The sequence below is a fragment of the Martes martes genome (genome assembly GCF_963455335.1).
Source record: "Martes martes genome assembly, chromosome: 9".
Lineage (NCBI taxonomy): Eukaryota > Metazoa > Chordata > Mammalia > Carnivora > Mustelidae > Martes > Martes martes.
This window is the reverse complement of record NC_137896.1, coordinates 126,324,940-126,345,351: the sequence shown is the minus strand read 5'-3', so window position 1 is coordinate 126,345,351 and position 20,412 is coordinate 126,324,940. Positions and strand designations below refer to the sequence as shown.

Below are 20,412 nucleotides of genomic sequence, written 5' to 3'. Positions count from 1 at the left end.
AAGAAAAAAGAAAAAAGGAAAAAAAAGAAAGGAAAGAAAAAATGGCTCCTCTTTCCAAGATTCCTAGCTTAAGAAACTTCGCCTACTGCTCAGGTCATCCATCTGGAGGTCATTCAGTTACCCATTTATCTCTTCTGTCTCAATTTCACTCCTCCTTGTCCCACAATCACATCTGCTCAAATCATTTCAAAACTCCCCTCCACTAACCTGCTACTACTCCTATGTCATCATTATCTCTATGGACAATGATAACTCTTTATTGATCTCTACATTAGTTCTTTCCTTACAGCAATTCGCTCTCTTCCACAGCAGACTACAAATATTCATTTAGTCACTCATCCATTTCACATGTTCTACAGCTCTTAGGTTTACAAGGTCCTCTATAGTTTGGCCTCTTCATTCTCACCCTTGTGCACTCTGGCCAATCTGGAATTCTTTTAGCTTTCTAAAAGCACCGTATACTCTCTTGCCCAAGATGCTGCCACACTCTTACCCCCAGGAACCACACCCTTCCTTACTCTCTCCATCCCTTGCCTGGCATTGTTCATCCTTCAGTTCTCACCCTAGATATCATCCTTAACGACTACACCCCTCCCATGTCTCTACCCCCACTGCTGATACCCTCTTAAATGCTTTTGTACAAATCTAATCACAAGTCCTTTAGTAGGGCCCATCATACTGGTATTTACTATCTGTTTCCTGCTGAACAGTTAGGTTTCTGACCCCAGAACCCGGATATGTATTTGCCGTCATATGGCCACGGACAACACACAATGCCAGGAGGCACGTGCTGGAACTTGGTTTTTGTTGACCGAACACCTTCTAGTTTCTATCAAACCTTCACATACTATTTGCTACAGATTTAAATATTCAAGTCCAGAGCTTATTTTGAGAATACAGGACATTAATTAATTAGAAAAAAAGCTCTTATTATGTGCTTATTATATATAAGGAATTCTGCTACATGACATAAGGAAATGCTTCTTATACTTCATAATCAAAATTCCTTTAGTAGTTGATAACAAAGTATACCATAGAGAAAGTGGGTGTTCAACCCCCAGCTGTCTGAAGCAAATACATTTTTTCAAAGTCCTGATTTATTATTTTTAAAATAATAAGTAAAACATACGCTATCATTTTTTAAAATATGCAAATATTTCCTCTTCCCAGTAACACCAATACACCAAGAAATTGTGTTGTACTAATTCTGTGGTTTATAGTTTATAGTGTGCCTCCTGGCACACTACCACTATCCTGGGTTTGAAGGGATAATGTGAGGAATAAAAATCAATATACCCATCCTTGCTGTTAAGAGTTTTCAGACATCCACAGACCTAACTTTAAATATGCAATCCTCAAAACCTAAAGTAAAAGGGTCACTGTAGCACCAAATAAAGCTGACCTGGGTCAATCATTAGCACAATTCTGCGTCAAAAGAACAACCTAGGAACTAGCTGAAAGCTCCCCTGATTCTAGAAAACTGATTAGGTAACTAAAGAACAAGATACAGAATCACAATAATTGGTGAGAGTCAATGTACAGGATAAAAAGCTGAAATGTAAGCCTTATGATTTTGAGGTCCTTGATTAGCATAGAGAAGGTTGGATCTTCAGGAATCTGATGAAAGTACAAGAAGAAAATATAGCAGATGTAAAACCAAATTTAAGAAAGTCACATTGGCTTGAGTAATTTCAAATTCACACAAGTATACACAGCTGCCAAGCTGGTGAGTACTGATGTGACAGGCGCTACCAAGTTATCAGTGCTTCGTGAATGTTAACATTTCCCCAGTGTGAGGAAAGAGTTATCCACCACAGATATTGACAAATGCATATTATGCTTTTTATCAGCTTGAGGCATGTGCTTATTTTGCATTCAAAAGAAATATTATAGTTTTTAAATTACGTATAGTGGGAATTAGTGATACTTTACTGTAATACCAACTAGTCATCTATCAAGGCTTAAGTATGTAAAATACTGCTCTGTTCTCCAGTTTATGGCCTAACAGAGGAAAGCGTGTACATACCCATTATGCCAAAACAAAAAAGTAAAGGCTGATAAATACCCTGAATATAAAAACCACATGTCCTATATTTCATAGAGTGTATGAAAGTGTCATTAGTTTTATACAGATACACACCTACAGACAGGTATACAATTATACAGTACCACTTACAAGTACTACAGGAATTTGATCTCAAAACTATTTGCATTAAGTGTTTACAAACCTCTTCTCCTTGATTTATCTGCTCCTTTGTTCTTTCTTTTGTTTCCATAATATATGAATAATCTTCTTTCATCTGTTCAAGTTGGGTTGCTTTCATAAAAAACTGTATCAATAAGAAAAACACAATTAGGAGTTTGTAAGTTTCCACAGAACTGAAAAAAAATCTGTTGCTCTCCAAAAATATTTGAACAATTATGTGAAAAGATATTAAAAACACACTCAAGTTTTCACGCCCAAAATTTACTTAATATACTCTGTTCATATCTATACATTCGTTTGCAATAGCTCTTAAAAACCCATGTTAAGAAAACACTTCTGGTGTAAGAATAATACCATCTTGAAAACTCATTTTCACTGATTCTTTCATTCTTTAAACAAATATGAATAAAAAGAAAACATCTCTATTCTTGATCTTGGTACATCTTGAATCTTTAGAAAAGGAAAAAATGAAACCCATTCAAAAGTTATAGCATAAGTAGTAGTCAAATATTTTGTAAGCTTTCTAAATAATTTACAGTTTAAAGGTTATTATGTATGGCCAATCATTCCCTTGAATTTCCTTAAAGATTACTTTTAAAATAACCCATTCTCTGGCAAAGACCGAGAAGGCAAGAAACAAGAAATGTTGGAGAAATTGTGGAGAAAGGGGAAGCCTCTTACACTGTTCGTGGAAATGCAAGTTGCTGCAGCCATTTTGGAATACAGTGAGGAGGTTCCTTAAAAAATTAAAAATAGACCCTATGACCCAGCAATTGCACTACTGGGTATTTACCCCAAAGATACAGATGTAGTGAAAAGAAGGGCCACATACACCCCAGTGTTCATAGCAGCAATGTCCACAAAAGCCAAAATATGGAAAGAGCCAAGATGCCCTTCAACAGATGAATGGATAAAGAAGATGTGGTCCATATACACAAAGGAATATTACTCAGTCATCAGAAAGGATGAATACCCAACTTTTGCATCAACACAGATGGGCCTGGAGAAATGCTGAAGTCATGTGAAATAAGTCAGAGAAAATCAATTATCATATGGTTTCACTTATTTGTGGAACATAAGGAATAGCATGGAGGACATTAGGAGAAGGAAGGGAAAAATGAAGGGGGAGAAATTGGAGTGGGAGACAAATCATGAGAGACTATGGACTCCATAGTTGGGCGAGCCAACTTTCCTGGGATGGGTATTAAAGAGGGCACAGATTGCATGGAGCCGTGGGTGTTATATGCAGACAACGAATCATGGAACACTACATCAAAAACTAACGATGTACTGTATGGTGACTAACATAACACAGTAAAAAAAAAATAATAATAACTTTAAAAAAAGAATAATCCATTCTCTCTTAGAATTAAAAGCCAAAAAGTGAAAACAAGAATTTACCACGAAAATTATACTTCCATCATATTTAGACCTTCCCTAAATTAGTTCTACAGTATTACTGTAAACAGGTGGCTTTAAAAAACCCAACTCAATATTTATTATGTGAGCAAGAATTACGTTTGGTATATATGGTTTATCTATAAATGTACTCTTTTTTGATAAATTCCTATTTCCTTTGGTGCTCCTTACTTTGTATTTGTCTCCCTCATTTTTAGACTGCAAGAACTGCTTGCTCATCTCTTGTGTTAAAACAGAAACCGGATTATCCACCTGAAACAAACAAGAGAGGTTATTTTTGAATATTTCATTTTAACACCTTAAAAATAAATGAACTGAAATACAGCATACAATTCACCAACGGTGTCATCAAGAAGGCTAAGGTTAGAGTATTTAGGTAAATACACAAAGAAAAAATATTAGAACTTCTTAATGTGAAGAAAATGTTTCATTACTTCATGATACTAAAATAAATACCATATACAAAATTATTCTGCCACTCAGTGAGGGCACAGGCATATTTCTTTTACCTGTTTTATAGAATTTCACTCTTATGCTACTGGTTAATAATCAGACAACAGTGAGTAAAGCCCTCAGCTGCCTTGGGTTTTTGTGTTTCATGGCCCTATGTAGCCCTGGGCAAGTCAGTTTCTCCAACTGAATACAGGAAGTCCAACTAATTTCTGATTCTGTAGTGTTTATTTTTCTTACAGCAGTTCTTCAGATTTTCCATTTGTTATTATTTCTTCATGATTATAAAATAAACAGAAATGCTGAAGTCATTTCTACCTTTTGGGGAAGGAATCATTTTAAATAAGCCATTGCTTGAACTGCACTACCTATAACTAACAAGCTAAAGTATAGTTATATGACAGTAAAGTATAGTAACTGACCAAAGCACAGGGGAGAAAGTTTAAAACATATATATATATATGAAACTTGTTTCAGAAAGATTCAAGATCATTACTCATTGGTATCTTTAGTATTAGTAAGAAAGTAATTTGTGTATTAGAAAATAATCCCATTTGCAAGTTACAGAATATGTAAGACCAGTAAAAATGAAAAAAAAATTATTTTATTTTTTTTCAGGTTTTATATATTTGAGGGACAGAAAGCATGAGCCGGGGGGTAAGGTGGGAGAGGCAGAGGGAGTGGAAAAAGCAGACTCCCTACTGAGCAGGGAGCCCAATGTGGGGTTTGATCCAGTACCTTGAAATCACGACCCAAACTGAAGGCAGATATTTAACCACTGAGCCACCCAGGTGCCCCTAAATAAAAAAATTTTAAACTTCTTCATTTTGCCATCTGTAAGATACTAAATGTACTTTGTTAGCATAACAGTGGTTTAAAATCATCCCTTTTAAGTAAAATTTTGTGCTCACTTCAGTAGCACAAATATTTTTTAAGTAAAATTTTGGGTGTCTTCTTCTAAGATAACAAAAACATTTATAGGGTTATAAAGAAACCTCTACGTTACTTTATTATTACCATTATATAGGTAGACCAGACTGCCACATATTTTTGCTCTGTATCTTAATTTCACATTCTGTCTGACTTCTTAAAAATAAGACCTAATGCACTAGCTTTACCGACAGAGATTTTAACCAACTTTGAATTAGTAGCTTTACCAAAATTTATATTCTTTTGTCTACATCTTTCTGATTGTTCCTGAAATGCGGTTCCTAGTTCCTAATAGTCTAGGGATTTTGTAAGAATCTTGCAGCTTTACCTGTTAAGACTAGAGCAAGCAAAAGGCAAGCACAAACAGGTAAACTTCAGAGAAAAGATAAGAAGGGGAGGCACAGGGGCGCCTGGGTGTCTCAGTGGGTTGAGCCTCTGCCTTCAGCTCAGGTCATGATCTCAGGGTCCTGGGATGGAGCTTTCTGCTCAGCAGGGAGCCTGCTTCCCCCACTCTTTCTCTGCCTACTTGTGATCTCTCTCTCTCTGTCAAATAAATAAATAAAATCTTAAAAAAAAAAAAAAAAAGAAGGGGACAGAGGACAAATAAAATCAGGTACCTAAAGACATTAAATATCCTCCTCCCTCTGGGTTATTCTAGGTCATCATTGTCCAACAGATACATAATGCAAATCACACAGATAATTTTAAATTTTCTAGTAGCTACATTAAAAATATAAAAAGAAATGGGTAAAACTGGGGTACCTGGGGGGTGTAGTCGGTTAAGCATCTGCCTTTGGCTTGGGTCATGATTTCGGGGTCCTAGGATTGAGCCCTGCATAGGGCTCCCTGCTCAGCACGGAGTCTGCTTCTCCCTCTCCCTCTGCCTTTCCTCCCTGCTCATGCTCGCTCTCTCTCTCTCTCTCTAGCTCTGCGCTCTCTCTAATAAATAAATAAATAAAAATCTTAAAAAAAAAAAAAAGAACAGATAAAATAATTCTAATCTAAAATATTATCATTTTAACATATACCTATATAAAAATGAGATTATTCCTTTGCATTAAGTGTTCAAAATCTAGTGTGTATCTCACACTATAGTGCATGTCAGTTTGGACCACCTGCATTCAAGTGCTCAATACCCACATGTGGCAAGTGGTTATTGTACAGGTTAGTGTAGCTCTAGGCCTTCCATATGTTGATCAATGAACCCAAACCTTTGGTTTACTGCATCATACCAGAAAAGGACTAAAGAAGTTATGATAACAATCTTCAAATATTTCAAAAGAAATAAACATATTTTTATATTCCCCAAGGAAGTGGGAGCTTAGAGAAACAGGCTTTATTCAACTTTTCCATAATAAAAACTTCCTGATAGAGCTGTCCGCAGAAGGACTCCGAAGTCTCAGGCACAAGTGATTTCTCCACCACAATCCACTTAAGCACTTGCTAGAGGGACGGGGGGTAAATATGGACAGTGAGAACTCTACTGGATGCCCTTCAAGATGCTCCCAAACACCTGATTCCATACACTTTTGGTTTTCTTGATTCTCCTTAAAAATTGTCCTGTTTTCTAGTCTCAAATTTGATGCATCTGCTTTTCTCTAGATTTTAATAATTATTTTTCTAACCTTCTGTTGCCTGATATACAAGCTACTACCCACATGTAGTTTTTTTTTTTTTTACACTTAATTAAATCAAATCAAACACTTGATTTGTTAGGCCTACATTTCAGGTGCTCAAGAGCAATATACTAGTGGCTGACCCATTGAGCAGCATCATACAGAATATTTCTATCGTCAGTGAAAGATCTTCTGGATAGCTTTGTTCTAAACCAAACTGGAAAAAAGACCTAGATTCGTAATTATTCTTTGTCCCTGGTGACTAGTCTTGGTGTTCTTCATCCTGGAGTAACTAAGGCAGGGTGGTACAACAGAATAGGACAGGATGCACAGATCCCCAGCCAGGCTCTACCAGCAACCATGCCTAGACAACTGTAGGGTAAATTTACTTTTTCTAGTTCTATTATCACTTACAAAATAAAGGTGAATTAGATGACCTCCAAAGACAATTCTAGCACTAATAAGACTACATGCTCTACTTCTAATTATTCGAAGTATCTTAACAGAAAGGACTGGAGCCTGATCTCCTTAACTATGATCAGGAACTCCAAAATTATATATAAAGAATGTTTTATGTTTCTAGAATAAATTTTTTTTCTACGAAAATTTAGCATTGCATTTAGAAAAACTATGATGCTATTCTGACTAGGATCGCAGAAAGCAAAGAAACTTTATAGCCTTTATTAACATCTATTTTATTCTGTACCAGTATAGACTAGATGTTCTTGACTCCTCTTTCAAATCACAGGTGTTCTACTAGGCACTGAAAATTCCTGCTGAATTAGTAAATTTTAAGCAACTTTGCTAACAATAGTTGTACACGTTTGTCCTGTAGTCAATTTACTCACAGGAGCCCATTTTAATTCTTTCAACACTACAAATGAAATCATATGAGAAAGTGACCAGTTAATCTCAAATGAAAATGTAGCAATTACCTGTATGTTAAAATGATCAAGAATCGCAATCAGCTCTTCTTTTCTAGTAGAAACCACGGTGCCTGGTTAAGAGAAACACATAAAATGACCAGACTGTTTCTAGGGTAAAAATAGAGAAAAAAATAAGCACTCATTTGCAAATACAAATATTAACTATTTTGTTATGTCCTTAAGAACAGGCACACGTGGGAGAGAGCCGCAGGCTGCAGGCATCCTGAGCCAGGCACATGGAGGAGGAAGCAGCAGACGCAGGGACAGTGTTCCTCTTCTCCCTGCAGCAAAACACTTGCTTTTCCTTCTCATCTACGTCTTCACTTCTTCCTTCCTGTCCTTTTCCACCCTTGGCTAAGCCCCCTTTCTACGGGGGTGGAAGGAGGCCCGCAGGTGAGAACAAAGTAGCGCAGCCCGTTTCAAGGGGACCCAGGCTCTGATAACCGTGGTCCTGCCGCACGTGTCCTGGGGTAAAACAACTGTGGGTGCGTATCCGTACAGCATTCTGTGTATGTCATACATGCAGCTGACTGATCACATGATAAGAGAGAGGTTTCAAGAGTTTGGGAGGAAATTCCCTTTCAATGAATACCTGAGCAATCACTTTGCTCTGTTTAGCTGAATATTTACTTGCATTTTATATGAAATGGAAAGACATTCATAACAAACCTGTTTCACTTTTTAGTTTGTAGGACCGACTTCCATCCATGCTGATGTGCTGCTGCACGACTATAGAGTTGCCGTACACATTTGCTCTATAGGCATCATCTCCTCTGTTCCGTAATGTTATTGAGATATCTGCTGAGCTGAAGCAAGAAGGTTAAGCTAAGTCACATGAAGGTACAGTGCAATTTCAATACTAGGTTACTATAATTTTCAAAACCTCCAAAGTATTTTGCCTAATTCATTTGTGAAGTAGCTTTACACGAGCCATTGATGGCTGACAGGCTACACAGAACAACGTTGAAGATACCACATCTAACAAAAAAATGAAGTTGAGAATAAGGCACAAAAACACTGACTACCTTATCTATAATAGAAATATCACATTCACATAAAAACCACTTTTTAAAATATTTTACTTATTTATTTGAGAGAGAAAGAGAGAGCACGAGTTGGGGAAGGAGCAGAGAGGAGAGGGACAAGCAGACTACCCAATGAACAAGGAGCCCCATGCAGAGCTCAATTCCAGGACCCTGAGCTGAAGTCAGACACTTAACCGACTGAGCTACCCAGGTGCCCTAAAACCATTTAAGTTTGGTTGTTTCAAGTCATGTAGATAAATTATACATTTTCCTATGAGCAATGTGTATTACTATACTGCCTGACTACTCTAAATTACTTAACAAAGCATTACACTGACAGCAGACCTTTAAGAATGATTAAGTAACAATTATGGTGAAATAGTAACATTTTCTAAGGGCATCAGCATCAAAGAAAGCAACTTTATTCTTTCAAATTCTTGGCAATAAAAAAAAATGAAAAGTATTAGTATCAAGAAACAAATGATTCAAGTTTTATCAGATTACAGAAAAATTATTTTTAAAGTTTTAAAGAAGTACATATTTTAATACATTATGGGAAAAATATCAATCTTTATTTTTCTACTATTGTTAAAGTAAGATTAGTAGAAAGACAATGTTATCGAGGTACATTGCTAAATACATTAAAACTTCCTTAAACATAAAAGCAGACAATTCTTTTTTTCCTGGCTCATACGAACATCTGTCAAAATCCTAAAGTCCCTTAATGTGAAACTACTTCAACTGGTAATTAAATGGAATCTTTAATAGTATTTGTTTTCATGAATTTGTAATCATATTCCCAAAGTGCTCCCATTTGTAGGAACTGCAGAAAAACATACTCAAAATAAACTTTACTGTAAGCTGATATTACAGTAGGCACACTGAAAGGTTTCAACTTCTCACCCTCTTCTCCGGGAGTGCTCAAGCAGAAAGACAGGGCTCAGCAGCCATGAGTCCCCACCCTGACTCCCAGGGACTGAACTAAATACAGAAATCTGACACAAACTGAAACAGATTCTCTTCTTTAAGAATTCAAATTAAGAAGAACTGGTAAAACCCAAATAAGGTCTATAGGTTCCTCAGTAATACCAAGGTGAACCATATAGCTTTGATAAAAGTAACTTTGTTACTTAAGCTGTCAATATTAAGGAAAATTAGATGAAGGTCATACAGGAAACTATACAATCTTTGCAACACTTCCATAAATCTAGATTACTTCGTAGTGAAAAGTTTTATCAACAAACCCAAATGAAGGCACAACCAAGTCAAGAGCTGGTGATTCCTTGAGGCCTCTGAGGACCAGAGAAATCAGTTTGGGACATTACCCTCTGACCAGAGGAGAGCAACAGAAGCATACAATGGAGAAGCTCCTGGGAAACCACCAAGACAGACAGAAAGACACACCCATAGACACTGGCATTGAATCTGAGACAAAGAGAATGTAAGAGCACTTCCTTACACACACTGCCCCACAGACAAGGGCAGTAAGAGGTCAACCACAGACAAGGGCAGTAAGAGGTCAACCACAGACAAGGGCAGTAAGAGGTCAATGACTGCACACACGAAGACACAGAGTAACAAAGACCTGGATAAGTTATAAGGAAGAGAACACATACTCCAGAGATGAGAGAAACACATTTACAAACTCACACACTTGTCATAAGGAGAAAGAGGGAAGGGAGTAAAACACAGCAAAGCCCATTAAGTGAGGGGGTAAGGCGGGCTCGGACAGCAGAAGGGTTGCAGCATGGATCTAAAAGAAGGGAATGGCAGAGAGAGACCTACAGACAAAGACACAGAAAGGCAGACACAAAACAGAAAGGCCCAGAGCAGGTAATACTTGGTTCTGAGGTCTCTCAGTTCCAGTCACTCATGAGACCCAATTGTACTTCTTCCCTGCAGTTCTAAGATACGTATCTCTGAATCTTTATAATAAATCACCTTTTCTCAACTACTCTAAGCTGGGGTGTGTGTTTAAATCAGAAATACAAAATTAGGACAGATACGCTGCTGAAAAATTGTAATTAATAGGATTTTTAAAAGCTCCGGAGTTGGTTCTAATGAACAGTCAAGGCTGAAAACCATTAACTGAAGTATAGTAGGGGAAGGGCAACTGGCCTACTGTAAGGAGAAAAAATATTTTATTTCACTAGCTAGTATGATTACCTAGTATTAAGTGAATGCACCTCATGAAAACATTTAAAAAATAAAGTGAGTACAGAGAAACAAAAGCAAAAATGAACTATGGGGACTTCATCAGGATAAAAAGCTTTTGCATAGCAAAGGAATCAGTCAACAAAACTAAAAGGTAACCGACAGAATGGGAGGCGATATTTGCAAATGTCTTATCAGATAAAGGGCTAGTATCCAAATCTACAAAGAACTTATCAAACTCAACACCCAAAAAACAAAAAATCCAGTCAAGAAATGAGCACAAGACATGAGCAGACATTTCTCCAAAGAAGACATATAAATGGCCAACAGACACATGAAAACATGCTCAATATCACTTGACATCAAGGAAATACAAATCAAACCACAATGGGATACCACCTCACACCAGTCAGAATGGCTAAAATTAACAACTCAGGAAAATAGATGTTGGTGAAGATGCAGAGAAAGAGGGGACCATCTCACACTGTTGGTGGGAATGCAAGCTGGGGCAGCCACTCTGGAAAACAGTATGGAGGTTCCTCAAAAAGTTGAAAATAGAGCTACCCTACGACCCAGCTGTTGCACTACTAGGTATTTATCCAAAGGCTACAAACACAGTGATTTGAAGGGGCACCTGCACCCCAATGTTTACAGCAGCAATGCCCATGCTATCCAAACAGGGAAAGAGCCCAGACGCCCACTGACAGATGAAGAGATAAAGAAGTGGTGTATATCTGCATCGGAATATTACTCAGCCATCAAAAAGAATGAAATCTTGCCATTTGCAATGACGTGGACAGAACCAGAGGATGTTATCCTAAGTGAAAAAAGTCAGAAAAAGACAAATATTGTGTATGATTTCACTCATATGTGGAATTTAAGAAACAAAACAGATAAACGCAGGGGAAGGGAAGGAAAAATAAAATGGAAACAGAGAGGGAGATAAACCATAAGAGACTCTTAACAACAGAGACAAAATGAGGGTTGCTGGAGGGGAGATGGGTGGGAGGATGGGGTTAACTGGCTGATGGACATTAAGGAGGGCAATTAATGGAATGAGAGCACTAGGCATTACATGCAACTGATGAATCACTAAATTCTACCTTTGAAACTAAGAAACTGTATGTTAATTAAATTAAACTTAAATAGAAAATTAAATAAAAATAAAGTGACTATGTATATTTCCTCTCTGAATCATTAAACACCTCTCTTGATCTACAGCAAACATCTACTTTATTCTTTTCATTCCTAGCTACTCCTTGTATTTACATACCTTTAGTATTATTAGAACTTTGGAGGCACTGATTTCCCGTTGTGACAGAATTTGAATAAAGAAAGGCAAGTTTTTAAAAAAAAAACTATGGCTGAGGAGAAAAGCTCCATAACTGCTCAAAACACCTGTACAAGGAGAGACACGGACAACTTTACTGGGCACTAACTGCTGTCTCCTCACCATCCTGATGTAGCTCATTCTGAATTGGGGTTAAGAGCCATGGAGCCCAATGTCTGTAAATATGGGAGACCCTTAAGTGAAGAGACTATAGACGGTAGTTCTTTCAGAATGCCAACACAAACCAATAGTGCCACGGAAAGAATGTGGCTTCTTTCTCAACTCAGGAAAAAAATCGATCTGCACAGAGGTACTGGCAGCAGCAGACCCACGGGAACAAGGAACAAACCGTGTAAAACTATGACGCATCTGCTCTGTCCCTGAGTAGCCAGCTCATCTGCAGGAAGTTCTGCAGCCTTGACTGAATCAATCAGAAATGCAGAGTAGGAGAGTATGAGTTTTTGTCCATCCATAACCCACTCCCAGCGGCACAACTGATGTCAGAAATGGGACTGCTGCAAAGATCCCAAAGCCACCAGGGCTAGTATTCGGAAGGCCAGGGGAGGGAGCCATGAACTAAACATGTTCAAGAAGAACCTGAATAACAAGGGGCATGAGACCTTGGATCACTGAGAGAGGCTTCAATGGAGGAGCTGCATTAGGCCCCAGCACCACTGTAAAGGGTTGGTGGCTGACAGAGGGCTGACTCCCAGGTAAAGTACCTCAGGGCACAGTTCTCGGAACCTCACTGGACAAGCATTGCTACAGAGAGCTGAAACCCCCAACAACTGAGAGCCCAGGTGCTATCAATGGGGAGTGTAACGTTTGGCGGGGCAAGGGGGAGCAGTGGGGAGGAGAGTCCCAAGGACTCTCTTGAACCTGAGCCAAACCAACAGACCTTCTTCAGGCAAAGTGGGACAGCCACGATTTTAGATACAGAATCGACTAAGACTAGAACTGAAAAGCTCCATGAGCTGATTCTGTAAAAAAGTGGTGACAGAACCAGAGACTATAAAATAAGAAGAAATTCACAGATACTGAATATTTTAAGCAGTTATTTTAAAATTACTTATTTGTGAGAAAGAGAGAGAGAGAGAGAGAGAGAGAGAGCAAGCATGCACGCTCCTAAGTGAGGTTTAAAGGGGGCGGGGGGAGAAGTGGAATCCCCAATGAGCGTGGAGCCCATTATGGGGCTAGATGGATCCCACAACCCTGAGATCATCCCACAACCCCTGAGCTGAAATCAAGAGTCATACCCTCAACTAACTGAACCAACAAGGCTCACCATGAAATTCATAGATATCGAACATTTTAAATGAAGAAGCGATGACTAGAAGAATAGTAATGGGTTTGAAAAGCTGTTTTTAAGCTACTTTTTCAGACAAGGTCAGTAAAAAGAAGACTGAGCTCAGGAAAAGCTTTTAACTGTTATTAACTGTTTAAAATACATTAAGATTTCTATCTACAGGAAGCTATGTCCTTGAAAGTTGGTGATTCATGTAAGCTGGACTTTTCCTTTTTCAAGGGATAATCTGAGGACAAGTCTCAGAAAGAAGTTTCTGCTTTGGTCCAGATACTTCCCAAGTGGCTAAAAACCAAAAAAAAAAATTTAACTGAGACATAAAGCATTCAGTCGTACAGAAAAAAAAAAAATCCCCCCCCCCCCCCCAATTTCCTATTTGAAAGAGCAATGCGTTATCTGGCTAGGCAGACCATGTGATTGTTCGGACAACTAAGAAATGTATAGTTAAGTATAATGAGTTGAAACAGAGCTGGGACCATTAAAAATGTTGAAATAACTTATATTTGACTTCAGATATCATTTGGTTGGGGACTACCGAGAGGAGAAGACCTTGCTGGGCTGGGACCCAAATAAGATAAGGAGAAACAGAAAATATGCTGGAGAATTGTTAACCAAGTAGTTCTTTTCCAAGGCCATACAGCATGGGAAATTATTTTCTGTATATCTTCACCCCTTCTCCTGTGTCCACTTGGAACTCTGGCTTAGGGTTAAGACTCCCATGGTTTTCTGAGAGATACATGAGAAAACTGCAGTCCTGGTTTACATCCCATCCCTGTTCTCTATTTTCGTAATAAAACTGAAGAAGTGAAATGGATATGATACTGAGCAGAAGGAATGTCTATTATACAGAAAAAGATCACTGTTAATTATCAAAGTTCCAGAGGTTCTAGGCATGGGGCATGCAAGAGAGAAACAAGAGATGCAAGCAGCCTCACTCTGAGACCTAGTATAACAGAGTTTTGGGCTTCCAGTTTTTTGGAGACACAAGGATCCCTTCAGAGTTACTTAAAGCTGTATTAAGAAGAAAAGGAGGGGCACCTGGGTGGCTCAGTGGGTTAAGCCTCTGCCTTCGGCTCAGGTCATGATCTCAGGGTCCTGGGATCGAGCCCCGCATTGGGCTCTCTGCTCGGAAGGGAGCCTGCTTCTCCCCTCTCTCTGCCTGCCTCTCTGCCTACTTGTGATCTCTGTCTGTCAAATAAATAAAATCTTAAAAAAAAAAAAAGAAAAGAAGAAGAAGAAGAAAAGGAGATCAGCCTGAAGAGTGCTCTTAATGGGCAAAAGGACTTAAGTCTAAGACAATGCAAACTAGGGAATTAAGATAAAGTTACATGAAGGCAAGTTACATCAAAAAGAATTACAAATGGGTCACCTGGGTGGCTCAGTCGGTTAAGCATCTCTTGATTTCAGCTCGGGTCATAATTTCAGGTGTGTGGGATTGAGCCCCACACTGGGCTCTGTGCTCACTTGGAGTCGGGTTTATCCCTCTGCTCCCCCCACCCTTGTGCCCTCTCTTTCAAATAAATAAATAAAATCTTTAAAAAAAAAAAAAGAAAGAAAGAAAGAAAGAAAGAAATGTAAGCATAGAGCCAATAAGAGTAGTTACATGACCATTCTTCAAGGGTCAAGATAGACCACAAATAGATGTGTGGATGTGGTCCTCAAATCAAACTCACTGGCAAACCACCTGAGTAAAGGACGTAAAATCAAAGACAGAGAGTAGAATACTTTTTTGGATTCCTAGGGACTGGAGGCAGAAATTTGTACAGGGACCCTTGGCTAGTCATGGACTCTCTTTTGCCTGTATCATACCCATATGGACTTGGTGAAGTTTAGGTCAAGAGCCAGGAAAGTCCATTGTTTATAAATATTTCTTTAAACAGAAATAATGCTGATTTATCACTGTTAGTTCTTTCTTCCAAAAAGGTAACAGAAACAAGAATATAAGTGGGCAGGCACATAGTAATATCTTACACAAGCTTTCTGTCTGGAGAGAGTAACAGACAACAGAGGCCATGCAGGCAACAGGGACCAAGAGAAAGGAATGGAAAAAGAGGACTGTTCTGCTCTAGTTCTGGGAAGTCAATTCATTTCCTACCATGTTTATACGAACTACAAATATACAGTAAGCTGCTTCTTACTAAAGAATTGAAAAATCCATGTAGAACGCAAACACTTACTTCTGTCCATCTTTCACAAAACCTTTCAAAGAAGAGCCTCTATTAGTAGCGACAGCTTTTCCTCCAAGGCCGACGATGAGAGCTGTGAGTACTGCGCTCTTCCCACCTAAAGAGACAGGTGTTGAAAAAAATCACACTCATTAAAGAGAGAGTAATGAAAAGGCTGACTCCTACCATTTGATGTACAAAGATTTCTGAATGAAAATGTAAATTAGTTCTAACCCTGAAATGAAGTGTTACACTTCCATTATCATTTTCTTTCAGCGAACTTAAAAAAGTTATACCTATCATGAGATATTTAGCTGCCGCTCTTAAATAAAAATTAGTACGTTTCAGGAATCAAATTTTTGGCACTAACAGGGAAATGGAAAAAATGGTTGCTATCTTTCCAACCTACAAGTCTCATTGTTGCATCTTGGTCCATCAGCCTATTAAAAACAAGTCTTTCTAATTACACATGTATACTTGATTCATCTGATTTTTATTACATTCTAATTTAGGCATAATTTACTTTTTCCATAAATTCGGAGAAGTCAGAAACTATTTTAACAACCCTTAAATGCAAACAAGCCCCACAGGGACAGGGATGTTGTTTGTTTTCTTCAATGCTGTATCTCCAAGAGCAGCCCATCACAGGCACTCTGGTATTTAACAAATGAATGAACTTAAATATGAAAAAATCATCAGTCATACAGATGAATGTTTCTGTGTAATATTTTGACAATTATTATTCATAATTTGAATATTACTCATCTCCTAGCTTTCTGAAAAGTACACTTATTTTTATGCCAACAGATATAAAATATCACAAGCTGAAATTTCAAAATCTAAACAATTACCCAGGATATGTAATCATTTTCTGAACTCCACAATCAACCAATTCAATCAGCTCTTACCAGGCCATCATTTTCCACAATATAACCCAAATTAACCCAAATATACCACTGGTTAAGCTGATCTAGTTCCTGGAATGCCTTTTGAATCTCTAAATCTCTGCTTCTTCATTTCCAAATTCATTGCCTCCATTATTTACATTATTTCTTCTTCTCTTGGTTTTATTAATAAAATCACTGCTTCAAAATTAAAAACAAAACAAAGAAAAGACCTAATTGCAGAACCCATCAGTCTTTCCTTATTTCTTATCCTGTGGGACCTCCCAGTAGCAGGGACCCCTCTGTCCATTCTCTTCTTCTTATAACATTTTCCTCTTGACCGAATATAGCACAGGAGAAACAAAGAACACCTACTAAACACTCAACAGAATTCAGAGCTGCACTCACCTAAGGTCCCTTCTAGCACACCACCAGCTGCAGGCTCTGAGAAGCCTCCTCTCCCTGTATGGCTCAATCAAGTGGTCAACAGCTCAGGCCTGGCTGGTCCATCACAAAAGCTGCCTAACAGGTCTTTTTAACCCCTGTGTCTGCCCCCTTCTAGTCCATTCTCCACAATGTGGCCTCTTTGTTTCATAAATCTTGACCATGTCATCCCTTACTCATAAACTTTAACTGGTCCCCCCACTGACGTTTGAACATAACACCAAAATCTTTATCATGGCATTGAAGATTCTCACCAATATCACCTACAACAGGACTCTCCAGTGTCAGCTTCTACCCCTCCCCATCATGTAGGATATGACAAAGCCATGTAAGGTTGTTCACCACTGCCCATGCACATCTATTTCTACTCCCTCGAACCTGTGCTGATGAGCAATCTTTGCCTGAAACATCTCAGCCTCTTCTTCCCCAGTGAGATCTGCACAATCTGTCATTTTCATTCAAGTACCACCACAAATACCATCTCCTCTTCAAGCTTCACTGGCCACAGTGAGAATTAGTTTCTTTCATGTTTGGATTCTCATGGCACTCTGTTTAGGCTCTATCATAACATTTAATAGACGTAAGATGCAAGGCTGTCTCAGTCATAATGAGGGTAGCTTGTCCACTCTTCTATGGTATGAATTTCAAAACAAATGGATTAAAAAAAAATAAGCAGGAAATGTTTATTCTTACTACATAAATAATAAACCTACAGTTAACTCCTAATTTTCTTAAAGTGTAGACTGACAGCAAATACTGAAAATATTCATGACTTAAGTTTATAGATCTAAAACTTAGATCACCTATTTTACAAAAGTTAATGCATTCTAACTGTAAAGTACTGCTCAAAGTCAAATAAGGAGGAGGACAAAAGCACTTACTTCCATTGTTACCAACAACAAAGTTGACATTAGAACCAAATTTAAAGGGTCCAAGCATCGAATGACACATAAAGTTTCTTAGCTGAATACTCTCAATTATTCCAACTTCTGCTGCGGTCTATCAACCCAAAAAAAAAGGGGGGAGGGCGGAGAGAGAAAACAATTAATCTAATAAACTCACTATAACCATCTAAACATTTGGAGAAAGTTCAGTGGTGTAATTAATGAAAAAAGTTATAGTAAGTGATTAATGAGTAAGATGAAATTAAATGGGAACCTTCTATGAGTAATCACTCATTCTAAAGTCCTTCAAGGATCTAATAATTGTTATCACGTAGTTTCTTAACAGGACAATGCTAATATTTTGAGTCAGATAATTTTTTTGTTGGATGGGGGCTGCCTGGTGCATTTTGAGAATTTTAGCAACATCCCTACTTTCTACCCACGAGATGCTAGTAGCACACATCTAACCCCAAGTTGTGACGACCAAAAACATACCCGGACATTGTTAAATGTCCCCACGAGAGGCTGGGGGTTGCGAAATCCCCCCTTGATTGAGAACCACTGGTACAGTAAAATTTTTAAATCTTTTTTAACAGTGTGTTTAAAAACTCCTGGTTTCTCTTTTCTGGACACCATCTTATTAAAAAGCAGAAACACTTACAACCTTGTATGAGCAGATTATTGGAAATTATGGTTGAAGACTTTTTAACATAAATTTTTATTCTGATCTAACTGTAGATGCAGTTGCAAGAATAGAGGGATCCTGTGAATTCTCTACTCAGTTTCCGCCCATGGTAAATCTTACAAACTGTAGTACGGTATCACGACAGGGATACTGACATTGATCCAGTAAAGACATAGAACATTTCCATCACCACAAGGATTCCTCACGTTGCCCCTTTTCTAGCCAAGCCACATCCCACCCAATCTACCTCCATCTTAACTCCTGGTCCACTAATCTGTTCTCATTTCTGTAACACTGTCACTTCACAAATGGTACAGAAATGTCTATTGTTGCCTACACTGGGGTTTCACTGCTAAGTAGTTTTTCATGGTATGAATGTACCAGTGTTTAACCATTCACTCACTGAATGATATCTGGGTTGTTTCAGTTTTGGGCTATTATATGCCCATGAATGCTATAAACATTCATGTATAGATTTTTGTGTGAAGGTATATCTTCATTTCTCTGGGATAAATGCTGGATTTTATGGTAGGCTGTTGTCACATGTTAAATAAGAAAAAAAAAAGAATGGCCAAACAATTTTTCAGAGTAGCTGTATCATTTTACATTCCCACCAGCAATCCAAGAATGATCCAGTTTCTCTACATCCTTGCCAGCATTTGAACTTGTCACTGTTGTCATGTTTAATTTCAGTCATTCTGATGGGTGTGTAGGGATATCTCATTGTGGTCTTAATTTGCACTTCCTCAATAACAAATGATATTGAAAATCATGTCATGTCACGTCCCCTATTGTCCTTCTGAAACCTCCTAAAGGGCTGATGTTACAGGTTTGTTCCTGTTACCAGTAATTTGTGCCTTCTTTCTTTTCTTCCCTTTGGTGACTTTATTAGAGGTTTGTCAAACTTTTTGATCATTCCAAAGAACAAGCTCTTTGTTTTCTTTACCAATTGTTTCCAATTGGTAAAGATATTGAATTATCAAGAACATTGAATTCTGATATTGAATTATCAAGAATATGACATATAAACCAGATGCAAGAACCACGCCAGGTCCCAAATTTTGCACTTACCAAAGTAGAGGTACCATTAGTGAAAGAAACTGTACATTCATCTTCATCACCATCTTTGTCAAAGTCATCCAACTCTTCTTGTCTTGGTCTTTTGGCATTTTCGGGAGAGAAGAAATTTTCTTCCTTTCTTTTGGCCATCAGGTCTGAACATGTATTAGAGTAACAATGAAGTAAATCCAAGAAATCCATATGATTGTTCCATATATATTAAACTTAACAAAATAAAGGAGACAAAGCTTAAATTTTAAGTACTATGTCCATTAGTTTTTACTTTTAAAAAAGTAAAAATATCATCTGTGAGGAGGAGAAGGCCATAAGACAAAAAACGCCAGTGGCTACTAGAGACTGGAAAGGCAACAAAATAGATTTTCCCCTCAAGCCTTCAGAAAAAAACACAGCCTGACCACCACCTCAATTTTAGCCCCAGGAGTCATGTCAGAATTCTGACCTGCAGAAGTATAAGGTAATAAATGTATGTTGTCATCTTTTTAAATCATGTGCATATGCTACACTAGCTGATTTTACTTCAGAGTTATTCATGGCCAAGATTTTATTGATATGGGCCTACCTGAATGTTCTGACTCCTGAACTGACAAATGGTAAAAGATTCTGTGAAATTATGGTTTCTAGTTTCCTAGATCTAACAGAGATGTCATAATACCTTCTGAAATTATCCCAGAGCAATCATTTAATTTTTCAGATAAAACTATTAATAGTTCCCTTAATCATTCCCTAAAGAAATAGTCCATGCTGTCTTTTTTTAACCAATGTGCTATGAAATTTATGCCTAGAAAACCAATGTATTTGAAATTACACAAGATCTTCTGAGCATATGAAAACTGCACCTCAAGTCAAACCTGACAGTCTGTGATTAAAATTAAATGCTATGACTACTGATAGCTGCTTTTATTTTTCTCTAT

General features: G+C 37.9%; 1 protein-coding gene across 2 annotated transcripts in view; it reads right to left on the bottom strand.

The window, feature by feature from the left end:
• The window catches only part of SMC6 (structural maintenance of chromosomes 6), a 76,977-nt gene that overhangs the window by 48,619 nt on the left and 7,946 nt on the right, over positions 1-20,412 (bottom strand). The window contains exons 2-8 of one of the 2 annotated variants that reach the window (XM_080813222.1): positions 19,493-19,635; positions 17,734-17,851; positions 15,537-15,642; positions 8,217-8,353; positions 7,557-7,618; positions 3,797-3,877; positions 2,229-2,330 (exon numbers count right to left, since the gene is read on the bottom strand). In XM_080813222.1, coding sequence (XP_080669348.1) covers positions 2,229-2,330; positions 3,797-3,877; positions 7,557-7,618; positions 8,217-8,353; positions 15,537-15,642; positions 17,734-17,851; positions 19,493-19,630 — 744 coding nt within the window. In that variant the 5' untranslated portion in view covers positions 19,631-19,635. Of the gene's footprint in view, positions 1-2,228; positions 2,331-3,796; positions 3,878-7,556; positions 7,619-8,216; positions 8,354-15,536; positions 15,643-17,733; positions 17,852-19,492; positions 19,636-20,412 lie in introns of those variants that run through there. The other variant, XM_080813223.1, reaches the window with a different exon arrangement.